The sequence below is a fragment of the Crinia signifera genome, chromosome 19 (genome assembly GCF_055691185.1).
Source record: "Crinia signifera chromosome 19, ASM5569118v1, whole genome shotgun sequence".
Taxonomy (NCBI): domain Eukaryota; kingdom Metazoa; phylum Chordata; class Amphibia; order Anura; family Myobatrachidae; genus Crinia; species Crinia signifera.
This window is the reverse complement of record NC_139226.1, coordinates 12,029,082-12,051,156: the sequence shown is the minus strand read 5'-3', so window position 1 is coordinate 12,051,156 and position 22,075 is coordinate 12,029,082. Positions and strand designations below refer to the sequence as shown.

Genomic DNA, 22,075 nt, shown 5'->3' with positions numbered 1-22,075 from the left:
GGAAATGGCGTTGTTGATTCAATGTAAATGTATCTGTCTCTCATTGCTGTTTTTCCCAAAATGTCACAGTGTAATGTGGTCTAGGTGACATGAGGGAGATTAGACTAATGAGGGAGAGAGGGAGATTGCTGCTATGTCAAGGAGTCTCCTGCAGAATGCAGGAGGGGAGGTAACTATGATGTAACCGTGTAATGGGGGCTAGGTGACATGAGGGAGATTGCTAGACTAATGAGGGACAGAGGGAGATTGCTGCTATGTCAGGGAGTCTCCTGCAGAATGCAGGAGGGAAGGTAACTATGATGTAACCGTGTAATGGGGGCTAGGTGACATGAGGGAGATTGCTAGACTAATGAGGGAGAGAGGGAGATTGCTGCTATGTAAGGGAGTCTCCTGCAGAATACAGGAGGGGAGGTAACTATGATGTAACAGTGTAATGTGGGCTAGGTGACATGAGGGAGATTGCTAGACTAATGAGGGAGAGAGGGAGATTGTTGCTATTTCATGGAGTCTCCTGCAGAATGCAGGAGGGGAGATAACTATGATGTAACCCTGTAATGAGGGCTAGGTGACATGAGGGAGATTGCTAGACTAATGAGGGAGAGAAGGAGATTGCTGCTATTCATGGAGTCTCCTGCAGAATACAGGAGGGGACGTAACTATGATGTAACAGTGTAATGTGGGCTAGGTGACATGAGGGAGATTGCTAGACTAATGAGGGAGAGAGGGAGATTGCTGCTATGTCAGGGAGTCTCCTGCAGAATGCAGGAGGGGAGGTAACTATGATGTAACAGTGTAATGTGGGCTAGGTGACATGAGGGAGATTGTTAGACTAATGAGGGAGAGAGGGAGATTGCTGCTATGTCAGGGAGTCTCCTGCAGAATGCAGAAGGGGAGGTAACTATGATGTAACAGTGTAATGTGGGCTAGGTGACATGATGGAGATTGCTAGACTAATGAGGGAGAGAGGGAGATTGCTGCTATGTCAGGGAGTCTCCTGCAGAATGCAGGATGGGAGGTAACTATGATGTAACAGTGTAATGTGGGCTAGGTGACATGAGGGAGATTGCTAGACTAATGAGGGAGAGAGGGAGATTGCTGCTATGTCAGGGAGTCTCCTGCAGAATGCAGGAGGGGAGGTAACTATGATGTAACAGTGTAATGTGGGTTAGGTGACATGAGGGAGATTGCTAGACTAATGAGGGAGAGAGGGAGATTGCTGCTATGTCAGGGAGTCTCCTGCAGGATGGGAGGTAACTATGATGTAACAGTGTAATGTGGGCTAGGTGACTTGAGGGAGATTGCTAGACTAATGAGGGAGAGAGGGAGATTACTGCTATTTCATGGAGTCTCCTGCAGAATGCAGGAGGGGAGGTAACTATGCTGTAACAGTGTAATGTGGGCTAGGTGACATGAGGGAGATTGCTAGACTAATGAGGGAGAGAGGGAGATTACTGCTATTTCATGGAGTCTCCTGCAGAATGCAGGAGGGGAGGTAACTATGCTGTAACAGTGTAATGTGGGCTAGGTGACATGAGGGAGATTGCTAGACTAATGAGGGAGAGAGGGAGATTGCCGCTATGTCAGGGAGTCTCCTGCAGAATGCAGGAGGGGAGGTAACTATGATGTAACAGTGTAATGTGGGCTAGGTGACATGAGGGAGATTGCTAGACTGATGAGGGAGAGAGGAAGATTGCTGCTATGTCAGGGAGTCTCCTGCAGAATGCAGGAGGGGAGGTAACTATGATGTAACAGTGTAATGTGGGTTAGGTGACATGAGGGAGATTGCTAGACTAATGAGGGAGAGAGGGAGATTGCTGCTATGTCAGGGAGTCTCCTGCAGGATGGGAGGTAACTATGATGTAACAGTGTAATGTGGGCTAGGTGACTTGAGGGAGATTGCTAGACTGATGAGGGAGAGAGGGAGATTGCTGCTATGTCAGAGAATCTCCTGCAGAATGCAGGAGGGTAGGTAACTATGATGTAATAGTTTAATGTGGGCTAGATGACATGAGGGAGATTGCTAGACTAGTGAGGGAGAGAGGGAGATTGCTGCTATGCCAGGGAGTGTCCTGCAGAATGCAGGAGGGGAGGTAACTATGATGTAACAGTGTAATGTGGGCTAGGTGACATGAGGGAGATTGCTAGACTAATGAGGGAGAGAGGGAGATTGCTGCTATGTCAGGGAGTCTCCTGCAGAATGCAGGAGGGGAGGTAACTATTATGTAACAGTGTAATGTGGGCTAGGTGACATGAGGGAGATTGCTAGACTAATGAGGGAGAGAGGGAGATTGCTGCTATGCCAGGGAGTCTCCTTCAGAATGCAGGAGGGGACGTAACTATGATGTAACAGTGTAATGTGGGCTAGGTGACATGAGGGAGATTGCTAGACTAATGAGGGAGATAGGGAGATTGCTGCTATGTCAGGGAGTGTCCTGCAGAATGCAGGGGGGGAGGTAACTATGATGTAATAGTTTAATGTGGGCTAGATGACATGAGGGAGATTGCTAGACTAGTGAGGGAGAGAGGGAGATTGCTGCTATGCCAGGGAGTCTCCTGCAGAATGCAGGAGGGGAGGTAACTATGATGTAACAGTGTAATGTGGGCTAGGTGACATGAGGGAGATTGCTAGACTAATGAGGGAGAGAGGGAGATTGCTGCTATGTCAGGGAGTGTCCTGCAGAATGCAGGAGGGGAGGTAACTATGGTGTAACAGTGTAATGTGGGCTAGGTGACATGAGGGAGATTGCTAGACTAATGAGGGAGAGAGGGAGATTGCTGCTATGTCAGGGAGTGTCCTGCAGAATGCAGGGGGGAAGGTAACTCTGCCCTGCAGTTCAGTAAAGAACATTCATTCCCTGAAACCCGCGGCACTGAGATTGTACGTAGGTGGTTACATATGTGGTAAATACGAACCATCTTCACCCCAATCCTTGCTTGTCTCCTGCCCGCAGTGTCCTCCTGTCGGTCAGGCTGCGTGGAGGTGGAATCTGAAACAGAAGCCGTCTATGGTGGTAGATTTAAGATCCGGTGTATTTCATGCAAGAAGAGGGGAGAGACGTCGGCCAAAACCTTCACAGAGTGGTTCTTCAAAGGAGTAGGCATGGAAAAGTTTGACCAGGTGAGTGGATTTGGCCAATGGCGAAGAATAAAGGTTCAGACAATACATGGTAATGCCAGGAGAGACCACAGGAGGCAACTTCCTGCTGGTACAGGAGGGGGTCTCTGCTGTACGAGTATTAAATCATTGCAAACAGACAGCAGAAAGGAGGGGGCCCACATGGTCTGGACACAGGCCCCCTACTCTCTTAAACTGTCCCTGAGTATACAGTATGTAATGCAAGAGATCATTGTCAATAAGGTACCAAACGCTCGGTCCTATTAGCTGATGGTGGGGTTACAGTACTTTGGTATATGACAAGACCCTCTGTTATGCGTTACTGGTGCATTCCAACTGCCCCAACTGTGTACAGAAAATTACCCCTTCCAGACCTAAGTCTCCTCCATACTGGACACTTAGTGGTGTAGCTAGGTGCCACGTTTCCCGGAGCAAGGGCATGTTTTGCGCCCCTTCCCATTTGTAGTAGTTGGGGCTCTTGCGCAGCACACACCGTAATGCCCATTGCACATTTTACCAAACTTTGTAATACCCATTACACATAAAGCCACATGCCGTAATGCCAATTACACATAAGGTCACGCATGATGCCCATTACATACTATATAACAAGCCGTAATGCCCATAGGCGAATCTAGAATTATGGTAATGGGTGGTCCCAGATGTAGACATAACAGCAGGGGAACCTTTGCGCGGCGTAGCCGCGCGCCAAAAAGGGGGCGTGGCCTCATGGGAAGGAGGCGTGGTATCACAAAAAGGGGTGTGGTATTACACTTTAGACCATACACAGTAATGCCCATTACACATTTTAGCAAACTCCGTAATACCCATTACACATAAAGCCACACGCCGTAATGCCAATTACACATAAGGCCACACACCATAATGCCCATTACACATTGTGCCACACATCATGATGCCCATTACATACATATCAAACTGTAATGCCCCTTACATATTTGCCACATAAGTGCTGCTTACCTACGTGCTCATTGCTAGGGGGTTCTTGCTTGATGGCACCATAGTACCCATTACACATGATGCCGCGCACCATAGTACCCATTACACATGATGCCGCACCCCATAGTACCCATTACACATGATGCCGCACACCATAGTACCCATTACACATGATGCCGCACACCATAGTACCCATTACACATGATGCCGCACACCATAGTACCCATTACACATGATGCCGCACACCATAGTACCCATTACACATGATGCCGCACATGATTAAAGGGGGGCGGGCTGAGGTGAAAGCGTGGAGAAGAATTGATGCGGAAACTGCAGGGGTGACAGTCATTGACAGCTGGGCAGAGAGCAGGGGGCTGCCCGGCTGTATTCAGAGCACTGCAGGTCACGGCTGTTTGAAATAATACCCCTTTCACAATAGAAAATGCAGGGATTTTCCTGGGAATATGGTCCCAGGATCATGCAGGGACATTCCCAGGCTGACCCCTTATACACCAGCCTAGTCCCTGCATTTTATGGTATGAGGGGGAGAGACAAACACTCCCCTCTTCCTACCCCCCTTTAACCAACCAGCTATATCATCGGAACCAACTGACCCATTTACATGAGACCAGTATCATATTGAAGAACTTTTGAGTTGGCTTTGAATGATTTTGGTCCCGTGAAACTGGGCTGCTTGGTTCCAGAGAAATCTGCCCTCAAAAAACATAAATAGTCATGAAATTACATTTAAGAAATAAAAAAAAAAACCAACCAGTTTAACCTCAATATCCCTGGAACCAATTAACCCATATGGATCCAGCCTGGTATCAGATTGAAGGCCCAGCGATTTGGGTTCGACTGAGATCAACCTCGAGCTTCAGTGATGCCGAAGGGGGAACTGGCAGCCATTGAACTGGGTGGGGGTCGGAATTAGTGGGTCCCATGTTATTCTATAGGGAAAACGTTCCAGCTTTGCCTGGCCGTATCTCCGGTTCCCAGGGGGCTAGAGACACGGGGCTGGGCTCGTTGGAAAGCCCCTTCCCTCAACTACAAAATGGGCTAATGGGTGGTCCTGTGCACCCCCGGACCACCCCCTAGATTCGCCTATGTTACCATTACATACTTTATAACACACCGTAATGCTCATTACACATTGTGCCACACATCGTGATGCCCATTACATACTATATAACAAACCGTAATGCCCATTACACATAAAGCCACATGCCGTAATGCCAATTACACATAAGGTCACACATGATGCCTATTACATACTATATAACAAACCATAATGCCCATTACACATTGTGCCACACATCGTGATGCCCATTACATACTATATAACAAACCGTAATGGCCATTAAACATAAAGCCACATGCCGTAATGCCAATTACACATAAGGTCACACATGATGCCCATTACATACAATATAACAAACCATAATGCCCATTACACATTGTGCCACACATCGTGATGCCCATTACATACTATATAACAAACCGTAATGCTTATTACATAATATATAACAAAATGTAATGTCCATTACACATCTGACACATATGTGCCACTTACCAACATGCTCATTGCTAGGAACTTTATGCTCGATGCCAGGGGCTTCATGCTCGATGCCAAGGGGCTTCAGGCTCGTTGCCAGGGGGGACTGAAATAGCTTCTGCCAAGGTGGAATAAAATTGCTCGTTGCAAAGGGGGACTAAAATTTCTCGTTGCCAAGGGGGACTAAATTTGCTCGTTGCCAAGGGGGGGACTAAATTTGCTTATTGCCAAGGGGGACTAAAATTGCTTGTTGCCCATCCATACCTAATTGGCATCTACGTTGCAAGTGCGAAGGAGTCCTGTTAAAAGGTCTATTTGCTTAGACTGTAGAGGTTAGGGTATTGCAAGATGCACACATAGTATATATGTCTGGTATACACATAATGACAATAGTGGTAAAGGCATCTGGCATACAGTATGCCAGGTGCCATGGCTGTATCCTATCACTGTGTACAGGCTAATATAACACAACTCATACAGACGATAGTACCTAACTAGACAGTTATTAATAACCAATAAAGTTCGTCAAACAATGTAAAAAGAAATTATAACAAGATACAAGTATTACACAAGTTCCAATCCATACGCACATCCATCTCCCAACCCTTCAAGTAGGAATCTGATCTATCTACTGACACCCACAGATTTCAGGAACCACAGTACAATAGTAACAGTATAAGTAGGAGAGATTAAGACACATTCAGCCAATCAGAACTGGCCACTGAATATATGGTGCCTATGCTTACAAGACAAAATATGTTTTGCCATAATAAAGTGTAAATTGTGTCAATTTCCACACGAGCCACTGAGCCACATTCTAATGTATCAGGTTGTTCCACGCTGGGTGATTGCACATTTTCAAGCAAATTTTCCTCTTCCGTCCCGATGTCACCCAGTTCCTGTCACCGTGTGAATTAGAAATGCAGAACAAGGAAACACTCACTTTGAAAGATCTAAAAATGTTGTTGGCACATTAATGAGTGATTCTGCTTCTTACGCCCCGCACATCCCGCCAGCAGCATCTACAACTTCAAAACATAGTTATTTTGCAGCTTTAAAGTCTCTGACAGATTATTAATCATATGCGAAAGATATAAATATTCAAGCAGTGTTGTAGCTTATACATGTATTTAGGATGTTAACTGCCCCTTCTATAATAATACATTAAAAAAAAAACCAGTGTAACCTGGTGACGTGACATTCTTATATACCTTAACAATAGGAAAGGATCAGAGTGTATGTGTACACAGAGTCGGACTGGCTCACCGTTGCTTCTGATCCATTAATAAAAAAAAAAAATATTGGTACAGTATAAAAAGTCTCACTGAACAGCTGATTGCTGAGACGCGTTTTACTCTCCACTGGCTGAAGAAGCAGCCAGGTGCCTCAAAACGCATTAAAGTAATTTAGTTAAGTTTTTTCCTTTTTTCTTTTTTATTACATTTATTTTATTTTGCTACTTTGTATTATTGAAAAACATAATTGGTAGACCTAAAAATAAAACAAAAAAGTCTCACTGAACTGCTGCTTGCTGTGACGCGTTTCACTCTCCATTCCCTGAAGAAACAGCCTCAAAATGACAAAAATTTAGTGAGTTTTTTTATTTCATTTTTATTTTATTTTAGTACTCTTTATTATTGAAAAGTGTAATTGATAGAAGTAAAAAATAAAACAAAAAAATCTCACTGAACTGCTGCTTGCTGTGACGCGTTTCACTCTCCGCTGCCTCTCTCAGGAAAGTAGCACCCTTTTATTTCATATTTATTTATCTTTTTATTAATTTTATTTTGACACTTTGTATTATTGACCATTTCAAAAACAGGGCTGTTAGCAAAGTGATTGACAGGAAGTAGAAATCTGGGGGTGGAAACCCGGCCTTTTAGTGGGAGTGTTAAGAAAGTGCCTAGGAAAATGCAGGGAGTGTCCAGAAATTCGCAGGCGTGCCTGAGCGTGTTAATGGAGGGTGCGTGATGATGTCAGCTCCAGGCCAGATATGTCTTATTCCATCGCACTGCTGAGTAAGTCTGCGTACTCTGAGCCTGCGATGACCGGTGCCCAGTCTAACAATCATCCGATGGTGATCCTGTTATCATGGGTTTTGTACATGTTTGCTCGACTGGGAATACATTTGGAGCCGTACGAATCCATTCACGCATCGATCACATTAATTTGTTAGGCGGGATTTCACTGTAGCGGGGCGGCATCTATCTGAACGCTGGCCATTGAGAATTCGCAGTCGTGTGATCGGGTGTGAATTCCTACATACGTTCCGGGATACCATCCACCTAATCTCTGATGAACCATCCACTGAGAACAGGAACCGGAAGGCATCGTGAAATGCATTGGGCAGACAATTTGTGCCCAATTTGTGGTAAAACCAAGGTGTACTGCTCGACCTAGAGAGCGTATCCCAATTTATATTGGGTCCATTCAGTATATTTTGGACATTATTATTATTAATGGGCACAGAATGGAACTTTGACCCCTTGGTACAGTCGTACTCACTGTTATATCCCTTTTCTTTCCCTGTGAAACAGATACTTATTTACCAGTATCCACGTCAAACTATACTGGATGAACGTTTTATGGAGCGGCTGATGTGGGACGGCAGCAAACATTCGGAAGATTTGCAGGACATGTCCATAGTGATCACCAATGTCACCTATGAACACCGGGGGGAGTATATGTGCAGGGTCAACCGCACTCTCACCTTCGAGAACCATGAATACAACACAAATGTTACCAAATTCATACAGGTGACAGTAGTAGACAAAGGTGAGTGAGAGGGGCCGTATATTGGGACAGTCACATTTGTCATTTTTGTGTCTTTGGACCAGATTCTCTAAGCTTCAAAAGTGATAAAATAGAGAGTGATAAACAGCCAGCCAATTAGCTCCTGCCTGACATTTCTCAAACACAGTCTGTGACATGGCAGGTAGGAGCTGATTGGCTGGCTGTTTATCACTCTCCATTTTATCACTTTTAAAGCTTAGAGAATCTGGCCCTCTGTCCTTTATGAAGTAAGCAGACTGGGATATGTACCATAAAAGGGTACGGAAGTGACAGACTCAAGAGTAAATCAGGCACACTAGCTACTATCCCACAAGTTACGGGAGACTCCCCATTTTTTGCCTAGTTCCCCAAATCCCCAGAAGAAAAGTTAGATCTCCCGCATCTTGCCCACTTCCTATGATGGGGAGTATAATACAGCGCTTAACATGGACAACTATTGTGAAGTGAGGTGTCTCTCTAGAAGAAAGAGGGGGAGCCTTTAAAATATTGTTATGGGGCTCACAAAGTTCTTGCTGAGCTCCTGGTACAGTTGTACTCACTGTTATATCCTTTTTGTAATTGATAGAGCAGAGCTTGAGCAGAACGTGCTGTGGACTAGTCGGTTTTTGGATTAAAAGTGTCAGTGTTACAATCTCACAGTATTTGCAGGATGCAACACTATATATTGGGTCTTTCAAGAACACAGTAACAAGACGGCAGGGATCATGCACAGAAGACCATATGGTGGCCATCTTGGTAGAGTAACTGAAGCCTCCCCTTTAGGAGTATCATGCACACTGCACAGTAGGGTTCTCTAAGTTTCCACAGTTTCACCCGGTCCTGCTTTATGATAGTCTGGTAACAGGTGTCTACACTCAGATGAGTCCAAATTTCATTGGCAGTCGTGTGTCTAGAATGTGTGGTGCAAATAGGCCCCTACACCCATATTCTTCAGTACTTTCCTCTCCAGGGTTCCGTGCCGGCAGCAGCAGCTCTGCAGTGCCACTGGGAAAATGTAACAGCGGCCATTTTTCCGGAGTTTCGCACAAGTGTAATAGGGGAGTTGTCATCTTTGCTTTTGTCACGTCACACATGCAAGTGGTCAGATGTAACAGCCTGCAACTTGTATATTTGCTGGAAGATCACCATAAATACTGGAGAAATAAAATAGTTGCCTCTGGGCCAGAAGATTGCTCAGACTAACTGCACTCTATCTGTCTGGGAAGAACATAACATAAGGGGTTGCTGCAATCTTTGTGGCCATAAAATTGTCCTCTGATTCTGTAAATGCACACCAGGACGGAGAGGCAAGTGTAGATGGAATCTCCCTTCAGTGCATTGCAATACTTTGATGTCTTGATGTCTTTACCCTTCATCAGTGGCCCCGACAGAGGGAGGGAGTGGGATACTTATTACCCCGGCCCATAGGTGCCGAGTTATGTTTTTTGCTGGTGGGTGCTCAAGCCAAAAATATAGGGGAGTGGCCACAAAATAATACTGATTTATATTACGCAGCACAGTTGTCTCCAATATTTAAATTATGGCAACAGTGCCAAATACATAAATGCCCCCACAGTGCAGGTACAAAAATACCCCCCACACAGTTCCAAATACATAAATGCCCACACAGTGCCAAATACATAAATGCCCACACAGTGCCAAATACATAAATGCCCCCTCAGTGCCAAAATACATAAATGCCCCCACAGTGCAGGTACGTAAATGCCCACACAGTACCTGTGCCAGCAACGAGGGAGGGGGAGTGCAGTGGGACACGGGCGAGTGGGCCTCTGCTGAGCGGGTGGGTGCTCAACAATTTCAGTGAGTGCTCGGGCCCTCAAGCACCCACAAAATCGGCACCTATGCCCGGGCCCAGGTCTGTTGGAGGGGCAGTTACTCTTCTAAGCCCAACACATGCTGCGGTGTGCTGGCTGCAGAGTGGCAAGGGAGGGGCTTAGAGTGCTATTCTTTCTGTATTTTATTCTAAGGGTTCATGGCCACACCTTCCACAATTAGGTCACTCCCCCTGGGAGTACCTGGGCCTCGCCAGGCTCTCTACTGCCCTGCCCATCATTTGCAATAGAGCAAATACAGTACTCCCACTCTGACCGAAGTCACCGTAATAATTACATGGGGTGAACAACAATTTCTGAAGTGTTGGCAGAAGAAAATAACAACAACTTACAGACGGATTTATCAATGAGTGATATTCTTATAACCGGGTGTGGTTCAAAGGGTTGTCAGTGTCTTAGTCGGAGTCCAAAAAAATTATGAAAAAGTATGACAAAGTCTTCCACCCCCCCCCCCCCCAAAAAAAGAATTATAAGGAAAAAAACCATGATCAACGTCTTCAATGTTGACCTTTTGGTGTCCTGTTGATCTATTATCTACCAAATGATAACTGGTGCTCCAGCCTACAGTATATGACAGTTAGGGGCTGATTGAAGCACCACTTATCATTTGTAACCAGTTCAATCATTGATAAATCTGACCCCTAACTCTCTGATATCATTCTGCTTTCTCACCCAGCGAACAGGGATATCGCTTCGATCGTGTCTGAGATCATGATGTACGTCCTCATCGTGGTGCTCACCATATGGCTGGTGGTAGAGATGATCTATTGCTACAGGAAGATCGCAGCTGCCGGAGAGGAGGCTGTATTGGAAAACGCGTGAGTGCATTGTGGGGGCAAACCGGGCTGTTGTGGGCCGATAGAGCAGCTGCAGTACAAGGAAAAGGGGGAGGGGGCAGTACTGGATAATAGCGTGGACAGGAATGTTTCTAAAACAAATAGTAAGCCCCAGAGACAACCATGGTTGCCAGAGTCACACATTTTATAGATTCCCTAAGTTGATTGAGCCGCGGCAAAAATGACATCATCATCAACACCCATAAACAGGATATGATGGGGTTTGTGGTCTGTTGTGTGTGTGATGAAGGCATATATGGCAGCAGGGTCCATGGGAATTATTCAGGAACATTGGCAACTGTGGAAAGACAAATGCTGGGAATGTGCAACCTGGGAGAATGAGGTTTGAGGCACGAGGCAGCAATTGTATACAAATATGCAGATGCTCAGTGAATAGAAATGTAACTCTGTGAACCATTGTGTTTCCTCTGCAGCTCAGACTACCTAGCAATAACAACAGAGACTAAAGACAATTGCCTAGGGGTGCAAGCGCAGGAGTAGGTCCATGGAGGGCGGTCTCATAGGACAGCCAGGTGAGTGGTGCTCACTAAATTACACTCATGGAGGGCGCATCTGCAGTGCATTACCGGGTGGCCGCAGCAGCCTAAGCTCATGCAAGATTCCACCCGTGCATGCCAACAACCTAATTACCTTAGTACCTTTTTTTTTAAACTGCAAGATCATTGATGGTTCTGTCTCTTCCCACTCATTTGCAATTGGAAGCCACTGGCTTCCAAATAGGAGAGGAGACAGATGACAAAGAAGAAGATCTTGAAACCATTGATAGGTTAATGTACTAACAAACCACAAAATATATTATGCCGTTAAGTATTTCCTTGAATTTCTCGACAGCTGGAAGAACGGATGGAGTCAGGAGCCTAGCGATGTTGACACTGCTGGGTGGACCGAAAAACCAACGGGTCATAGACGAGCCCAATCTCACCGCCTAACCCTTTCACCCCCAGGAGCGCGCCAAGACTTTCGTCATTTTAAGTTGCTTAGTATGCCCATTTCTTCTGCCAGAGGGAGGCAACAGGCCTCAGTGTGTGATGCGTTTGATCTATCGGGGTTACAAATATATGCAGTCTTCCTTGGCCTTTTCATTGCCCTTACCAGGTAATTAAGAGGTTAAGGATGTTCCCCCACAATGCTTCCACGAAAGTGCGATTTTTTCCTTTACAAGAATCATTTGCTTCATTTGTCTCTCTGATGTGGTAGGTGTGGGGGGTAGGGGGGGTGGAGGTTATAGAGATACACATCACAGAACATTTTCACATTAAGAAGTATCCTCTTTGACCTGTAATGAAAATTTATTTTTGTTTACTTAGTCGAATAGTTTTTGGCAATGCAATGAGCCATCTACGGGGCATGTTTAATATTCTTTGCATGTCGCTCTCTCCAAAAGGCAGATGTTTATTTTTTTCTTTACCGCTGCAAACAATGCACATAGCCTGGTATTTACTAACTCGTGCTGGGGTTGTCCTCAGTGGATTGACCGCTGCAGGGCCTTCCGGTACGTAACGAGTTACAACCCTTGCACATTTGAAGCTTTAATGAAATCGTTCTGCTTACAATGGCAATAAGGCATCGTGGGAGCAGGGATATGATCTAAGGGTCGGTCGCTTCGCAGAAGAAAGCTAGAAGGAATGGCGCTTCTGATTTTTCCGTCTCCCACAATGGCTATGTCCGACATTGTGAATGTGAACTAAATACCAGGGTGCAGATCGAGGGGCGGTTACAGGTACCCATCTCTTGCTGGGTCTGTGAAGCTTGGGGTGAAGGGGTTAAAGAACTTTTTAACAAAGCATGTTATTTATTTTGTAATACAGAAATAAAACAGAATCAAATTAGACTATATTATGTATGATTGAAAGAGGAAGGTTTGGACCGGCCTCTTTCTCTCTCTATGAGGCTTGTCCATCAACAGGAAAGACCCGCCCGCTTTTCATTATAGTACTGGATTTTTTGGGGTTATTGGCCAACTAAATTAGTGGTGTTCCAGTGTTAAGAGATAAATCACAAAGGCTTATATATTGAAAGGTATTGTCAGTCTGGTAAGCCTATGACAAATGCAATTTGCAGATTGATCAGTGCTATATTTTGTGCACCATTTGTAGCAAGTTTGGTCGCAACTCATGGAACCATTTTTGATTCGCCAATAACTATATCTTGATTTCTTCTATTTTGGCTTGGATGACAACAAATTGCAGACGGCCACAGTCAGTGGACACCACACATATGCAGTCATAGTCACCAAGATTATTATGAAGATAAGGACTAGAAAAAAACATGATTTAGGACTCAGGTACCTAAAGATTCGGAGACAACTTGACTGAAGGCTGCCAACATTGAAAGAAGAGTTTGACATTAGCATGGCTAAGAGATTTGTCTGCTTAGCTTGATCCCAATTACTTAAATCAGCTCATTTCCACCCAACTCATTTCCACCCAACTCATGCTCTGCCAATATGGTTCTCTAGTGGCCAGAGAGCCATATCTGTTACAGTCCAACTGATGGGAAGGTTAATGGCCACACATCGTCAGATCTTGGCCAACCACATTTCTGGCCAGTCCCTGCTAATGTCCGATGGTTCCCCATCAGATGTTGGCTGCAAACTGATAGACATTTGAGGCCAACAGCCCCCCCGATGTGGACATCTGAATCTATCTGCATCTGGGCAGACTTAGATGAATTAAGATTGGTTTCTCTTCGTTATGGATCTCAGCCCATTTGTCCCATCTGTGCTGGTCTATAAGCCTTTTCTTGTCTCTTGAATTTCAGTAGAGATGGAAGTGGAAGTAATGGTGGGATGGCCAATCTAGATGAGTCTACCTAGGGCGTAAATATCGTGCAGCACTAAAGAAAATGGTGCTCTGTAATACTGATGCATTTGGTGAAGGTCACGGGATGTACATTGAAGCACTGCTCTGTAGGGAGAGGTTTCCCTGATCACATGACTTTGGTATCAGCCGAATGAGTTGAGTTCCTTACAGTGCAGATGGGGGATAACTTTTAGTTTGCCACTATGCTGCCGTATTATGGTGCTTAAAGTCTTATACACATCTCTCAGCCCAAAGCCTCATAGAGAGGACGGCACGCCGTAGCAGACCTCCTCAGTAGCATATGATCTAGTAGGGCTACTGAGTAGCCGCCAATCAAGTATGACGCATGCTGAATTTTACTGTACCAACAGGCTGCAGCCTTGCAAAGCAAGCTTCCATACTGTTTTATCGTGCCTGCTTCTTAACCCTTCCTGTGCCAGCCGGCGCCTGGGCAGGTGTCTCGCTGGAGAGGAAGGCGTTAAACATGTCTGTCTGTATGTCACCACCTGCCGTCGCCCTCTGTGGTGTTCCCCCCCTGCTGTAAAATGCCATGTTGTTATTTTTTACTTGTTTCCTCTTCTTCTACGGTTTATATTTTTTATACACATTTGCATTTTTCATGTTATTTTGATGGGACGGGAGGGAGATTCGCAGGCTATGTGGCATTTTATTTGGTTTCTTCTCTCTTTTATTTTTAAATAAAATATTCTATTTATTTGATTGGAAAACAATAAAGAAATCAAACAATAAGAACATTTACAATGACTTTATAAAACCTTTATTGTGTGTTTTACTCCAAAATTATAGCTATGATGATAAAAGGGTTCTGCCTATTGTGCCAAGGAAAAATACCCACTTACTTTAAGTACCAGAGTGGCATGGGCAGCAGCTACAACAATAACAAAAATTACAGTAAACTGTATAGAGTGTGGGTCAAGGCTGTTTATCTCAATATGAGCTGCTGCAGGAGGGGTTAAGTCAAGTCCCTTAAAGAGTGCAAAACAAGAGGAGGGTACGCAGCGCTCTTTTAATGATGCAATCAAATTGTAATACAAAACATATCTATTAATAAAAATGACAGAAATAAAAATATTGTGTGGCAATATTAATATTAAAAGAAAGGATATAACATGTGGACCTGTCAATGAAAATATGAGCTATAAGATAAAACCTGCTCTGGTCACTCAAAGTCCCAGCAATATTGGAGAAGGAAGATATAAGGAGTCCAATTTTGTAATCCCAGTTTGCTGCTGGAGGTGTCACAGTCCTTTTGGGAGGACTAAATGGCTTTGGGGATCCTTACAAAATTTCTTTACATTTCTTTTAATATTAATATTGCCACACAATATTTTTAATTCTGTAATTTTTATTAATAAATATGTTTTGTATTACAATTTGATTGCATCATTAAAAGAGCGCTGCGTACCCTCCTCTTGTTTAGCAGCTGCAACCAGGACTGGAAGCTGTGGGACCACTCCTGTCTTCTTCCCATCTACCTACATTCAAATGAGAATAGCGCAATGATATGTGAACTTATTGAGCTCCATGCCGTAAATCTGCTGCCACCATGAAGCAAAGGAGGTCACCAAGACACAGGTATCAGCAATCTACAATACCCAACTTAACGTCTATGTGCCACGGTACGTTGATGATGTTCCGTTCCTTTCTGTGCATGGAAGATTATGGGAAGAGGAGCTATCTCTGCTTGAAAAAGTTGGAAGCCAAGTCAAAAGTTTCCTTTGTGACCCTCCAATATGTATTTATGTCCTTTTAAACCCACATATACAGATTAGCAATGTTTATGGAGAAGCAAGTCTGGTTTTTCAAAGTTATACCCATTGTATCATGACCAAGAAAATAGAAAGCTTATATTAAGCTTATGTTACATGAAAGAGCTGAAGAATGAGATGTACTTCAAAACTGATAGAGTGGAGAGAGATAAAGTACCAGCCAATCAGCTCCTAATTTTAATTTTTCAAACAGCCTGTAACATGCCAGTTAGGAACTGATTGGCTGGTAGTTTATCACTCTGCAGTGTATCACTTTTTGAAGCTTAGTACATCTGTCCTGTGATATAACATAACCGTCCAGCAAATAATGGTTGTGGAGACCCTTCTATTACATTAATTTAGTGGGTTAAGACAATAAAATGGGTCTCCAAAGGAGCAGTAATCCCGGTAAGGACAATTAAGTTCCAATTGTTGTTTTACTACATGAATACAATGGTTTCCTGTGAGCAATCATCAATAAACATGAGGCATGGAAAGAGGATAAAGTATATCAGAAACCATGACAATTTTTCTTGGCTTCTACTTCCCACTCGTTTGCCCAGTCATAGTGAACAGGTGAGTGAGGGCACCAAGGATGGAATGGATGACCGAGAAGTATAATCGGTGCAGTGGAAGCTGGAAACTCTCCCAGGAGGAGAGTTCTAGGAAATTAGAGAACAATAGTTATAGTTCTTAGATAGATAATACGACCTGTAAAACATATAAAGTGTCCAATAGATTATGTTGGTGCTTGGGAAAGGTAGCCCAGACTTAATACACTGTCAAAAGTGGAGTTCTTAACCTACAGTACCCAGTCTTCCCAGGTAATCTACCACCCAGGCACTGACCAGGCCCAGCAAAGCTTAGCTTTCAAGATCAGAAAGAATTGAACATATCCATAGTGGTTTGAATGTATATAAGTATATGCATGCAGCAATAGGATATAAAGAATTGGTTTTCTTATGCACCTCACTTACAGCGCTCTCAGATAGAGATAGCATAGAAGTATAGGAATTCTGGCAAAATCAAATAAATAACATAAAAAAATTGGAATAATGCAAAGAATGGTGCTGTGGGTGGGCACAGACCGGGCACTACCTAGACACGTGTGTCGCCTGAAATTGGCTTGGTCACTAGTTACTATGGGACTGCCCTGTTGCCTCTTATAGACCTAAGGTAGTAATAAGGTCATTAGATAATTGAATTAGCCATGTCATGTGACTGGCGATCTAGTTATAGGATAGGCTGATTTATGTTGTATGTCTGTCCCGGAATGGTATGGAAAGTTACTTCTTGTCCTACTCATGTCATGATAGGCTGTTGATAAGGCCAATGAAAGGGAGATAACTGCTAGTTATCATAAACAATACAAGTGGCCATGATAATTATGTTGTGGCTATTATGTGTTATTAGTAGGTAGCCTGATTATATAGTAATGACCTATGGACAGCAGCTCTGTTCTGATGACCATTATTACAGAACTTTCTTCCTGCTGATGGCGCTAATGGTCACTCCTAGCAGGTAAGATAGAGAGTCTCAGATAGCAGGATTGTCCAGCCTTTCCCTGAAGAATCTTCCCAGGCCCGGCCAGATAACTGACCCCTGAATCGCAATACCAGCAAGCAGCTTTATGTACATTGTCTGGAGTCCCAATAATATGTCCCAAGCATGGTATATATATATATATATATATATATATATATATATATATATATATATATATATATACACAATTGTATTGGAGCAGCATGGCCACATAAATTTCTGATGCTGTATGGGTGCTGCAGCCTGGTTCCAGAAGTCTCCGGTTCCTAAATAAGCCAATATGCATTCGGCGGCACTCCAAATAATTCCAGCAGTAGTCAGGGGTATGGCAACGTTTTGAGTACTTTAATTCCTTGTCATCAGGTGCCATACCCCTGATTACTGCTGGAATTATTTGGAGTGCCGCCGAATGCATATTGGCTTTTATATATATATATATATATACATATATATATATCCCGTCACATGTATTCGTGCTGCTTACTTAGCAATAACACACGTGCTTCCAAAGTGTGTCCTCCATGTAAACTGGCAAATATTACCTGTGGAAGATACTTTCATACTTCCCCGGGAAGTGCAAGGCTGTGGGGATGACAATAACTTCATCAATAACACATTTCACATGGGTCACTGTAGCTTGCCCTGATTCGTTTGTGTCAATGATGAATAAAAATGATTGGTGACATCAGCAATCTGTCAGCAAATGAGCAGGTCTTGTGTTTCTAATGCTGCATGCATCTTCCCCAAATTCCAAGCACACCCAGGGCACAATGTACTGACGAGAAAATGCAGTAAACCCCCCTAAGTACATATGCCCTTAATACTGGCAATTGGTAATGATCCGGCACATTTCAACATTGTAAATATGTAGACATTCTGCACTTGTCAACCTGATCAATGTTGATCAACTGTTGACATTGTGATTTTGGCATTATCACGGTTGTTATTTTAAATGTCAGTACTATTACGACTATGTCTCCTGTATTGCGGACACAGTAGAAAATCAGTACCATCCCTTATACTATATTGAAGCAACCATGCTCACATACTGTAGTTTAAATAGATCCTGAACCCTTAAAACCTAAAAAAACAAAACAAATGTTGTCAGCTTATTAATTATCCAAATGTCCTTTTATCATTATTACACTTCTCTATACTAAAACATTCTAAATGGAAATGATGATGAGAGTGATCCAATGCTGCCACCTTGTGGAGATTTTGGAAATAATGATGAGAGTGATCCAATCCTGCCACCTTGTGGGCACTCTGATACTACAGCATAACAAGCGTCACTTGGCATTTTTCTACAGCTGCAGTTTCCATTTCATAGTGGAAAAGATCCAAATGTAAACTGTTCATTTATTGACAAACTAATTCCATTTGTATTGCTCTCTTTAGGTATTTAGAAATGAATTGGCATTTACTAGATCGGAACAGTCCACAGACAGAAAGAGCTCTGGCAGGGCCGAGATTAGGGTGGTACAGAGGGTACCATGCACACCCCGATGGGGTGCTCTGTTGGCTGCACATGTCAAATAGACATTTTAAGTCACTTTCACTAGCAAAGTTCCCTCCTTTTTGAGGCTCGGCATCTCCTGACTAGGTCAATGGGTAGGGTTTGACTGGAATGAAAAAAGTTATGTGTTTGAATCCTGGGTATGGCAGTATATTGAAATTTATATACTGATGGGTATTGTACCTGAATAAAAATGAGCTCTCTAATTAAGTGCATGAATGTGGTCTAACCATAATCATCTCGCAATATGACTGATAGGAACCCGGCATTTGGGGGTAGTAGCTGGTTGTTTTCTGGCAGTGTCAGGATAAATGCAGGCATGCGCAGGTGTATTCAGGGAGGGTCTGTGACGTCACCTCTGGCCGTGATCAGCCGGAGTCTGTCGCACAGTAGTTTAAGGGTCATAGTTACTCACGTTTGCACAGACTGGGAAAACCATACATTGGTGAGTGAATTGCGCAGAGATTTACAGAGAATAGCGATCCATTCGCAATTCACTTGCAGACTTGTAAATCAGCATTATGTGTAATTTATGTTTATAGCTGGGACAGTGAAGATCAATTCATTCAGCTGTGCCGTGTACTTGTGGTGTCATTTAAGGCATGATACGGGGAATACACACGAGTGATAACAGCCTGTTTTCTAATCAATCTATCTAGACCGCTTAAAAATTAAGCACGTACGTATATACCCCATAGCGGTGGCGATGCGCAGTCCCCCTCGTCATCATCGCCGGCTCAGATCCTGTCAAGATCTAGTCAAATCCCCGCCTGGTTAGCACAGATCGCCCATACACACATCACTACGTGTGTATGGGTGACCTAGCCATCGGGCTATATCCCTATCCTACATCGCTCAGCATGCAGACTGGAGAAATCACCCCGGGTGTGCGAGTGAGCCTTCAGGTTACAAATTTACAATGATCAAACAAATAATTAGATATAATAATAACAACAAACACAAAGATATAATGCAAATAGATAGATTTAATTCTAATTCCAGCATAGGTAAGCTTACAGAGGAGACATGCAGTATGAATCAGCACAAGAAATACCTGTATTTAAGTCCAAAAATGTGATAGAAATAATGTTATAATGTCTAACCGATGAGTACTCGTCATTGTTTTACTAATCGTCCATGGCAGAGATATCACCCCCATATGGACTGTATATCTAGATATCATTATAAAGCATATAACAGACAGTAGGTGGCAGTATTACCCACACTAATGATAACACACGTTCTATGTGCAGCATACAGTAGGTGCCGATTCTGTGGGTGCTTGAGGGCCCAAGCACCCATGGAAATTGATGAGCACCCACCCGCTCAGCAGCGGCTCACCTGCACGTGTCCCACTGCACTCCCCCTACCTCGTCGCTGGCACAGGTACTGTGGGGGCATTTATGTACCTGCACTATGGGGGCATTTATGTATTTGGCACTGTGGGGGCATTTATGTATTAGGCACTGTGGGGGCATTTATGTATTTGGCACTGTGGGGGCAATTATGTATTTGGCACTGTGGGGGCATTTCTGTATTTGGCACTGTGGGGGCATTTATGTATTTGGCACTGTGGGGGCATTTTTGTATTTGGCACTGTGGGGGCATTTATGTATTTGGCACTGATGCCATAATTTGAATATTGGAGACAACTGTGTAATACAAATCAGTAGTATTTTGTGGCCACGCCCCTTTCCCATGAAGCCACTCCCCTATATTTTTGGCTTGAGCACCCACCAGCAAAAACATAAATCGGCACCTATGATGTACAGTACGCGGCATCAGAACTACATGACAGCTTGCACTCAGTCTACAAACAATGGAAAATGTGTTTAACTCAATACCGCTATCAACGTTCTCATCAACGACAACGACACATCATTAGTAGCTGGTCTTTAGATGCACTGACTTAAGATTTTCTTCACCCTATGTTTGCTAAGAACATAATATAATGTGGATCTGCTTTATATCTAGGTCAGCAACCAAGGCCGCCTCTAGTAAGCTTTAGGCATCTACCTAGTGTCCCCAAGTCTGGGCACCACCTACTTTGTCTATCACAAAATTAAGGTTGCCTATGGGAAATCCTTGTTGTACTTAATGCAGGTAGCCGCTGTGGAGCTTATGAGATGCCACCTCCGCACTTCCCCTTGAGGGGCAGGGAAGCGGGTGTTGGTGGTAGTGTGGGGTTGGAAATGGCTGTTTTTGCTTACTATCACATAGCACCAGGAGTGTAAGTCCCAGGGACATTGGCGACACCAGCCTCTGGGCTCCAAGCCCTGAAGGGGCACCTGCATGTACAGGGGCCATGATAACCCCTGCAATAAGGGACAGGACGGCTCCTGTCTGGTATGGTTTAGTGCTATGATTACCGGGCCAAACAAAGCCAACACTGAATATACTGTAGAATCAAAATGTATAATCCTGGGGAGGACATCACTAGAAGTTACCCACTTAGTTTCGATAAAATAGGTTGAAGTTGATGTGTGAAATGTCCCTGTTCAACCTTACCTGCTATGTTACTATGTGACTGTTACCCCTCCCTGTGCGGCAGCAATGACGGTGCACCCGCCGCTACCGCTGGACTGCGAGGTGGGACCCACCAGCCGGTGTCACCAGCGCAGCTGGAACCCTGCCAATTACTGTGGGTACTGGTCCCTGTACGCTGGCTGAGAGCACTGTCTATATCATTCTGTATGTTATGTGTAATATATGAACATATTATCATTATTAATAAAACAATGTTTAAAAATACATATGTTTTTTCCCCATGAGTGGGACTAAAAAGGTAAAACCTGTGTGAGCCAGTACATACATGAGGGGAACTGGAGAGACAGCAGCGACATAGTGTTAATGCTAGTGATAAATCATATAGCCCTACGTCTAGTAGCAGTAAATGGAATATATATTGATGCTTCTGTTATAGCCTTTATATTAATAAGCTCATCAGACATGGTCCAGAACAGTCCTGGGCTTTAAACTGAAAATTGCATACAAAGAAAATCCAAAAGGTTAAGGGCCTTATTCTGATCGGTGCGGATTTTACCGCATGCGAACGTCCCGCCGATGTTGATCGTCTGCGCATGTGCAGAGGTCACTCTGCGCATGTGCAGGCGATTTCGCCGCACGTATTCTTTCTACGCCGCACAGGGGGCGTAGAGGGGCGTGAGGGGCTACTTAGCCTCATTACCCTATGCATACGCCCCGCGTTTCATGGGCGTTCCCATGCAAACGCGGGGCGTATGCATGGTAATGAAGCCGTGACGCGTGTGCAGGGGGCGGGCATCTGACATCGCCAGATGTCAGCTGCCCGCCCCCATACATGATTTCACACG

The 22,075-nt window shown here is 44.1% G+C and overlaps 1 protein-coding gene across 2 annotated transcripts in view; it reads left to right on the top strand.

The window, feature by feature from the left end:
- Positions 1-14,668, top strand: part of SCN1B (sodium voltage-gated channel beta subunit 1) — a 63,584-nt gene extending 48,916 nt beyond the window's left edge. For both annotated transcript variants that reach the window (XM_083162046.1, XM_083162045.1), the window contains exons 3-7: positions 2,952-3,118; positions 8,168-8,405; positions 10,932-11,073; positions 11,526-11,624; positions 11,944-14,668. In XM_083162046.1, the coding sequence (XP_083018172.1) occupies positions 2,952-3,118; positions 8,168-8,405; positions 10,932-11,073; positions 11,526-11,592 (614 nt within the window). In that variant the 3' untranslated portion in view covers positions 11,593-11,624; positions 11,944-14,668. The remainder of the gene's footprint in view (positions 1-2,951; positions 3,119-8,167; positions 8,406-10,931; positions 11,074-11,525; positions 11,625-11,943) is intronic.
- Positions 14,669-22,075: the final 7,407 nt, after the last annotated feature.